The following is a 9,669-nucleotide window of genomic DNA, read 5'->3' as shown; positions in this document are numbered from 1 at the left end:
TCCCAGTTGGGATGAAAGGTTCGCTCTGTTCCTCTCTCCTCAGATATTGCCGGACCCTGCTGGGCTTTTCCAGAATTTTCTGTTTTGTCACTGGGATCTGTTTGATTATTTCATCAGCAATGAGGCCCTTTGACACATCCCAAGGGAATGGAATGGGAATCCTGCTGGATTCCTGGTTAACCCTGGTGGATCTCAGTAGATGCTGGAGGATTCCCGGAGGATCCTGTGGATCCCAGGGGGATCCTGTGGATCCCTGAGGGATCCCGGTGGATTCTGAAATTGCGGGGATATGGAACTCCAGGAAATTCGCGTCTTGTTCATGGTTTGCGGCGGATTTTGTTGCAGGAATTCCCTCCGCTCAGACTCCGGGATGATCCCCCCGTCCCTGCCGCCCAGGGTCAGCGGGAAATGAGTTTGGGATCAGTTTAATCCGGATTAAAATGCGTGACGGGGACGCGCCGCGGCTGCAGCCTCGGGAACGCGCTTTGCGGACACTCGCCTTTTTTTTTTGGGATCGGGATCGGGACCGGGACCGGGATCCGGGTTTGTTGAGGAATTTGGGGCGGACGCTCGGTCCGGGACCGGGAATGGGAAGTTTAAACAGCCGCCAGGAAGCCGGAGTGGAGGAGCTGGACCTCCCGGCGGGGTCAGTCTACAGATACCCTCCCAAATCCGGTAAGAGACACAGATACCCTCCCAAATCCGGTAAGAGACACAGAAACCCTCCCAAATCCGGTAAGAGACACAGCTACCCTCCCAAATCCGGTAAGAGACACAGATACCCTCCCAAATCCGGTAAGAGACACAGATACCCTCCCAAATCCGGTAAGAGACACAGCTACCCTCCCAAATCCGGTAAGAGACACAGCTACCCTCCCAAATCCGGTAAGAGACACAGAAACCCTCCCAAATCCGGTAAGAGACACAGCTACCCTCCCAAATCCGGTAAGAGACACAGAAACCCTCCCAAATCCGGTAAGAGACACAGATACCCTCCCAAATCCGGTAAGAGACACAGAAACCCTCCCAAATCCGGTAAGAGACACAGATACCCTCCCAAATCCGGTAAGAGACACAGCTACCCTCCCAAATCCGGTAAGAGACACAGATACCCTCCCAAATCCGGTAAGAGACACAGAAACCCTCCCAAATCCGGTAAGAGACACAGAAACCCTCCCAAATCCGGTAAGAGACACAGAAACCCTCCCAAATCCGGTAAGAGACACAGAAACCCTCCCAAATCCGGTAAGAGACACAGATACCCTCCCAAATCCGGTAAGAGACACAGAAACCCTCCCAAATCCGGTAAGAGACACAGATACCCTCCCAAATCCGGTAAGAGACACAGAAACCCTCCCAAATCCGGTAAGAGACACAGAAACCCTCCCAAATCCGGTAAGAGACACAGAAACCCTCCCAAATCCGGTAAGAGACACAGCTACCCTCCCAAATCCGGTAAGAGACACAGATACCCTCCCAAATCCGGTAAGAGACACAGAAACCCTCCCAAATCCGGTAAGAGACACAGATACCCTCCCAAATCCGGTAAGAGACACAGATACCCTCCCAAATCCGGTAAGAGACACAGAAACCCTCCCAAATCCGGTAAGAGACACAGAAACCCTCCCAAATCCGGTAAGAGACACAGAAACCCTCCCAAATCCGGTAAGAGACACAGAAACCCTCCCAAATCCGGTAAGAGACACAGCTACCCTCCCAAATCCGGTAAGAGACACAGATACCCTCCCAAATCCGGTAAGAGACACAGAAACCCTCCCAAATCCGGTAAGAGACACAGATACCCTCCCAAATCCGGTAAGAGACACAGAAACCCTCCCAAATCCGGTAAGAGACACAGAAACCCTCCCAAATCCGGTAAGAGACACAGAAACCCTCCCAAATCCGGTAAGAGACACAGAAACCCTCCCAAATCCGGTAAGAGACACAGATACCCTCCAAATCCGGTAAGAGACACAGCTACCCTCCCAAATCCGGTAAGAGACACAGAAACCCTCCCAAATCCGGTAAGAGACACAGCTACCCTCCCAAATCCGGTAAGAGACACAGAAACCCTCCCAAATCCGGTAAGAGACACAGAAACCCTCCCAAATCCGGTAAGAGACACAGAAACCCTCCCAAATCCGGTAAGAGACACAGCTACCCTCCCAAATCCGGTAAGAGACACAGAAACCCTCCCAAATCCGGTAAGAGACACAGAAACCCTCCCAAATCCGGTAAGAGACACAGCTACCCTCCCAAATCCGGTAAGAGACACAGCTACCCTCCCAAATCCGGTAAGAGACACAGAAACCCTCCCAAATCCGGTAAGAGACACAGCTACCCTCCCAAATCCGGTAAGAGACACAGCTACCCTCCCAAATCCGGTAAGAGACACAGCTACCCTCCCAAATCCGGTAAGAGACACAGAAACCCTCCCAAATCCGGTAAGAGACACAGAAACCCTCCCAAATCCGGTAAGAGACACAGAAACCCTCCCAAATCCGGTAAGAGACACAGATACCCTCCCAAATCCGGTAAGAGACACAGCTACCCTCCCAAATCCGGTAAGAGACACAGCTACCCTCCCAAATCCGGTAAGAGACACAGAAACCCTCCCAAATCCGGTAAGAGACACAGATACCCTCCCAAATCCGGTAAGAGACACAGATACCCTCCCAAATCCGGTAAGAGACACAGATACCCTCCCAAATCCGGTAAGAGACACAGAAACCCTCCCAAATCCGGTAAGAGACACAGCTACCCTCCCAAATCCGGTAAGAGACACAGCTACCCTCCCAAATCCGGTAAGAGACACAGAAACCCTCCCAAATCCGGTAAGAGACCACAGATACCCTCCCAAATCCGGTAAGAGACCACAGATACCCTCCCAAATCCGGTAAGAGACACAGATACCCTCCCAAATCCGGTAAGAGACCACAGATACCCTCCCAAATCCGGTAAGAGACACAGATACCCTCCCAAATCCGGTAAGAGACCACAGATACCCTCCCAAATCCGGTAAGAGACACAGATACCCTCCCAAATCCGGTAAGAGACACAGATACCCTCCCAAATCCGGTAAGAGACACAGATACCCTCCCAAATCCGGTAAGAGACCACAGATACCCTCCCAAATCCGGTAAGAGACACAGATACCCTCCCAAATCCGGTAAGAGACACAGATACCCTCCCAAATCCGGTAAGAGACACAGCTACCCTCCCAAATCCGGTAAGAGACACAGATACCCTCCCAAATCCGGTAAGAGACACAGAAACCCTCCCAAATCCGGTAAGAGACACAGATACCCTCCCAAATCCGGTAAGAGACACAGATACCCTCCCAAATCCGGTAAGAGACACAGATACCCTCCCAAATCCGGTAAGAGACACAGAAACCCTCCCAAATCCGGTAAGAGACACAGATACCCTCCCAAATCCGGTAAGAGACACAGAAACCCTCCCAAATCCGGTAAGAGACACGGATACCCTCCCAAATCCGGTAAGAGACACGGATACCCTCCCAAATCCGGTAAGAGACACAGATACCCTCCCAAATCCGGTAAGAGAGACAGCTACCCTCCCAAATCCGGTAAGAGAGACAGCTACCCTCCCAAATCCGGTAAGAGACACAGATACCCTCCCAAATCCGGTAAGAGACACAGATACCCTCCCAAATCCGGTAAGAGACACAGAAACCCTCCCAAATCCGGTAAGAGACACAGCTACCCTCCCAAATCCGGTAAGAGACACAGATACCCTCCCAAATCCGGTAAGAGACACAGATACCCTCCCAAATCCGGTAAGAGACACAGAAACCCTCCCAAATCCGGTAAGAGACACAGATACCCTCCCAAATCCGGTAAGAGACACAGATACCCTCCCAAATCCGGTAAGAGACACAGAAACCCTCCCAAATCCGGTAAGAGACACAGAAACCCTCCCAAATCCGGTAAGAGACACAGAAACCCTCCCAAATCCGGTAAGAGACACAGAAACCCTCCCAAATCCGGTAAGAGACACAGAAACCCTCCCAAATCCGGTAAGAGACACAGATACCCTCCCAAATCCGGTAAGAGACACAGAAACCCTCCCAAATCCGGTAAGAGACACAGCTACCCTCCCAAATCCGGTAAGAGACACAGAAACCCTCCCAAATCCGGTAAGAGACACAGATACCCTCCCAAATCCGGTAAGAGACACAGAAACCCTCCCAAATCCGGTAAGAGACACAGAAACCCTCCCAAATCCGGTAAGAGACACAGATACCCTCCCAAATCCGGTAAGAGACACAGAAACCCTCCCAAATCCGGTAAGAGACACAGCTACCCTCCCAAATCCGTAAGAGACACAGATACCCTCCCAAATCCGGTAAGAGACACAGATACCCTCCCAAATCCGGTAAGAGACACAGCTACCCTCCCAAATCCGGTAAGAGACACAGATACCCTCCCAAATCCGGTAAGAGACACAGATACCCTCCCAAATCCGGTAAGAGACACAGCTACCCTCCCAAATCCGGTAAGAGACACAGAAACCCTCCCAAATCCGGTAAGAGACACAGATACCCTCCCAAACCGGTAAGAGACACAGATACCCTCCCAAATCCGGTAAGAGACACAGCTACCCTCCCAAATCCGGTAAGAGACACAGAAACCCTCCCAAATCCGGTAAGAGACACAGAAACCCTCCCAAATCCGGTAAGAGACACAGATACCCTCCCAAATCCGGTAAGAGACACAGATACCCTCCCAAATCCGGTAAGAGACACAGATACCCTCCCAAATCCGGTAAGAGACACAGAAACCCTCCCAAATCCGGTAAGAGACACAGATACCCTCCCAAATCCGGTAAGAGACACAGAAACCCTCCCAAATCCGGTAAGAGACACAGAAACCCTCCCAAATCCGGTAAGAGACACAGAAACCCTCCCAAATCCGGTAAGAGACACAGATACCCTCCCAAATCCGGTAAGAGACACAGAAACCCTCCCAAATCCGGTAAGAGACACAGCTACCCTCCCAAATCCGGTAAGAGACACAGCTACCCTCCCAAATCCGGTAAGAGACACAGATACCCTCCCAAATCCGGTAAGAGACACAGCTACCCTCCCAAATCCGGTAAGAGACACAGATACCCTCCCAAATCCGGTAAGAGACACAGATACCCTCCCAAATCCGGTAAGAGACACAGATACCCTCCCAAATCCGGTAAGAGACACAGATACCCTCCCAAATCCGGTAAGAGACACAGATACCCTCCCAAATCCGGTAAGAGACACAGATACCCTCCCAAATCCGGTAAGAGACACAGATACCCTCCCAAATCCGGTAAGAGACACAGAAACCCTCCCAAATCCGGTAAGAGACACAGAAACCCTCCCAAATCCGGTAAGAGACACAGATACCCTCCCAAATCCGGTAAGAGACACAGATACCCTCCCAAATCCGGTAAGAGACACAGATACCCTCCCAAATCCGGTAAGAGACGCAGCTACCCTCCCAAATCCGGTAAGAGACACAGATACCCTCCCAAATCCGGTAAGAGACACAGATACCCTCCCAAATCCGGTAAGAGACACAGATACCCTCCCAAATCCGGTAAGAGACACAGATACCCTCCCAAATCCGGTAAGAGACACAGAAACCCTCCCAAATCCGGTAAGAGACACAGATACCCTCCCAAATCCGGTAAGAGACACAGATACCCTCCCAAATCCGGTAAGAGACACAGATACCCTCCCAAATCCGGTAAGAGACACAGATACCCTCCCAAATCCGGTAAGAGACACAGATACCCTCCCAAATCCGGTAAGAGACACAGATACCCTCCCAAATCCGGTAAGAGACACAGAAACCCTCCCAAATCCGGTAAGAGACACAGAAACCCTCCCAAATCCGGTAAGAGACACAGAAACCCTCCCAAATCCGGTAAGAGACACAGATACCCTCCCAAATCCGGTAAGAGACACAGAAACCCTCCCAAATCCGGTAAGAGACACAGATACCCTCCCAAATCCGGTAAGAGACACAGCTACCCTCCCAAATCCGGTAAGAGACACAGAAACCCTCCCAAATCCGGTAAGAGACACAGAAACCCTCCCAAATCCGGTAAGAGACACAGCTACCCTCCCAAATCCGGTAAGAGACACAGATACCCTCCCAAATCCGGTAAGAGACACAGATAACCCTCCCAAATCCGGTAAGAGACACAGATACCCTCCCAAATCCGGTAAGAGACACAGATACCCTCCCAAATCCGGTAAGAGACACAGATACCCTCCCAAATCCGGTAAGAGACACAGATACCCTCCCAAATCCGGTAAGAGACACAGAAACCCTCCCAAATCCGGTAAGAGACACAGATACCCTCCCAAATCCGGTAAGAGACACAGAAACCCTCCCAAATCCGGTAAGAGACACGGATACCCTCCCAAATCCGGTAAGAGACACGGATACCCTCCCCAAATCCGGTAAGAGACACAGATACCCTCCCAAATCCGGTAAGAGACACAGATACCCTCCCAAATCCGGTAAGAGACACAGAAACCCTCCCAAATCCGGTAAGAGACACAGATACCCTCCCAAATCCGGTAAGAGACACAGATACCCTCCCAAATCCGGTAAGAGACACAGATACCCTCCCAAATCCGGTAAGAGACACAGATACCCTCCCAAATCCGGTAAGAGACACAGATACCCTCCCAAATCCGGTAAGAGACACAGATACCCTCCCAAATCCGGTAAGAGACACAGAAACCCTCCCAAATCCGGTAAGAGACACAGCTACCCTCCCAAATCCGGTAAGAGACACAGATACCCTCCCAAATCCGGTAAGAGACACAGATACCCTCCCAAATCCGGTAAGAGACACAGAAACCCTCCCAAATCCGGTAAGAGACACAGATACCCTCCCAAATCCGGTAAGAGACACAGATACCCTCCCAAATCCGGTAAGAGACACAGAAACCCTCCCAAATCCGGTAAGAGACACAGATACCCTCCCAAATCCGGTAAGAGACACAGAAACCCTCCCAAATCCGGTAAGAGACACAGAAACCCTCCCAAATCCGGTAAGAGACACAGAAACCCTCCCAAATCCGGTAAGAGACACAGATACCCTCCCAAATCCGGTAAGAGACACAGATACCCTCCCAAATCCGGTAAGAGACACAGATACCCTCCCAAATCCGGTAAGAACACAGCTATACCCTCCCAAATCCGGTAAGAGACACAGATACCCTCCCAAATCCGGTAAGAGACACAGCTTACCCTCCAAATCCGGTAAGAGACACAGAAACCCTCCCAAATCCGGTAAGAGACACAGAAACCCTCCCAAATCCGGTAAGAGACACAGAAACCCTCCCAAATCCGGTAAGAGACACAGAAACCCTCCCAAATCCGGTAAGAGACACAGAAACCCTCCCAAATCCGTAAGAGACAGAGAAACCCTCCCAAATCCGGTAAGAGACACAGAAACCCTCCCAAATCCGGTAAGAGACACAGAGTACCCTCCCAAATCCGGTAAGAGACACAGCTACCCTCCCAAATCCGGTAAGAGACACAGATACCCTCCCAAATCCGGTAAGAGACACAGAAACCCTCCCAAATCCGGTAAGAGACACAGATACCCTCCCAAATCCGGTAAGAGACACAGAAACCCTCCCAAATCCGGTAAGAGACACAGAAACCCTCCCAAATCCGGTAAGAGACACAGAAACCCTCCCAAATCCGGTAAGAGACACAGATACCCTCCCAAATCCGGTAAGAGACACAGAAACCCTCCCAAATCCGGTAAGAGACACAGCTACCCTCCCAAATCCGGTAAGAGACACAGCTACCCTCCCAAATCCGGTAAGAGACACAGATACCCTCCCAAATCCGGTAAGAGACACAGCTACCCTCCCAAATCCGGTAAGAGACACAGATACCCTCCCAAATCCGGTAAGAGACACAGAAACCCTCCCAAATCCGGTAAGAGACCACAGCTACCCTCCCAAATCCGGTAAGAGACACAGCTACCCTCCCAAATCCGGTAAGAGACACAGATACCCTCCCAAATCCGGTAAGAGACACAGATACCCTCCCAAATCCGGTAAGAGACACAGATACCCTCCCAAATCCGGTAAGAGACACAGAAACCCTCCCAAATCCGGTAAGAGACACAGAAACCCTCCCAAATCCGGTAAGGGACACAGATACCCTCCCAAATCCGGTAAGAGACACAGATACCCTCCCAAATCCGGTAAGAGACACAGATACCCTCCCAAATCCGGTAAGAGACACAGCTACCCTCCCAAATCCGGTAAGAGACACAGATACCCTCCCAAATCCGGTAAGAGACACAGATACCCTCCCAAATCCGGTAAGAGACACAGATACCCTCCCAAATCCGGTAAGAGGACACAGATACCCTCCCAAATCCGGTAAGAGACACAGAAACCCTCCCAAATCCGGTAAGAGACACAGATACCCTCCCAAATCCGGTAAGAGACACAGATACCCTCCCAAATCCGGTAAGAGACACAGATACCCTCCCAAATCCGGTAAGAGACACAGAAACCCTCCCAAATCCGGTAAGAGACACAGATACCCTCCCAAATCCGGTAAGAGACACAGAAACCCTCCCAAATCCGGTAAGAGACACAGAAACCCTCCCAAATCCGGTAAGAGACACAGAAACCCTCCCAAATCCGGTAAGAGACACAGATACCCTCCCAAATCCGGTAAGAGACACAGCTACCCTCCCAAATCCGGTAAGAGACACAGATACCCTCCCAAATCCGGTAAGAGACACAGAAACCCTCCCAAATCCGGTAAGAGACACAGCTACCCTCCCAAATCCGGTAAGAGACACAGAAACCCTCCCAAATCCGGTAAGAGACACAGAAACCCTCCCAAATCCGGTAAGAGACACAGCTACCCTCCCAAATCCGGTAAGAGACACAGAAACCCTCCCAAATCCGGTAAGAGACACAGATACCCTCCCAAATCCGGTAAGAGACACAGAAACCCTCCCAAATCCGGTAAGAGACACAGCTACCCTCCCAAATCCGGTAAGAGACACAGATACCCTCCCAAATCCGGTAAGAGACACAGCTACCCTCCCAAATCCGGTAAGAGACACAGAAACCCTCCCAAATCCGGTAAGAGACACAGAAACCCTCCCAAATCCGGTAAGAGACACAGAAACCCTCCCAAATCCGGTAAGAGACACAGGATACCCTCCCAAATCCGGTAAGAGACACAGAAACCCTCCCAAATCCGGTAAGAGACACAGATACCCTCCCAAATCCGGTAAAGACACAGATACCCTCCCAAATCCGGTAAGAGACACAGAAACCCTCCCAAATCCGGTAAGAGACACAGAAACCCTCCCAAATCCGGTAAGAGACACAGCTACCCTCCCAAATCCGTAAGAGACACAGATACCCTCCCAAATCCGTAAGAGACACAGAAACCCTCCCAAATCCGGTAAGAGACACAGAAACCCTCCCAAATCCGGTAAGAGACACAGCTAACCCTCCCAAATCCGGTAAGAGACACAGATACCCTCCCAATCCGGTAAGAGACACAGATACCCTCCCAAATCCGGTAAGAGACACAGCTACCCTCCCAAATCCGGTAAGAGACACAGATACCCTCCCAAATTCCGGTAAGAGACACAGATACC

The 9,669-nt window shown here is 51.0% G+C and overlaps 1 protein-coding gene across 4 annotated transcripts in view; it reads left to right on the top strand.

The window, feature by feature from the left end:
• The first annotated feature begins 533 nt into the window (after positions 1-533).
• The window catches only part of rnf157 (ring finger protein 157), a 789,927-nt gene continuing 780,791 nt past the window's right edge, over positions 534-9,669 (top strand). For all 4 annotated transcript variants that reach the window (XM_041217436.1, XM_041217435.1, XM_041217438.1 and 1 more), the window contains exon 1: positions 534-675. In XM_041217436.1, the coding sequence (XP_041073370.1) occupies positions 588-675 (88 nt within the window). In that variant the 5' untranslated portion in view covers positions 534-587. The remainder of the gene's footprint in view (positions 676-9,669) is intronic.

Source organism: Carcharodon carcharias, chromosome 22, assembly GCF_017639515.1.
Source record: "Carcharodon carcharias isolate sCarCar2 chromosome 22, sCarCar2.pri, whole genome shotgun sequence".
Classification (NCBI taxonomy): domain Eukaryota; kingdom Metazoa; phylum Chordata; class Chondrichthyes; order Lamniformes; family Lamnidae; genus Carcharodon; species Carcharodon carcharias.
The sequence above is the reverse complement of the archived record's forward strand: the minus strand, read 5'-3'. Positions and strand labels throughout refer to the sequence as shown.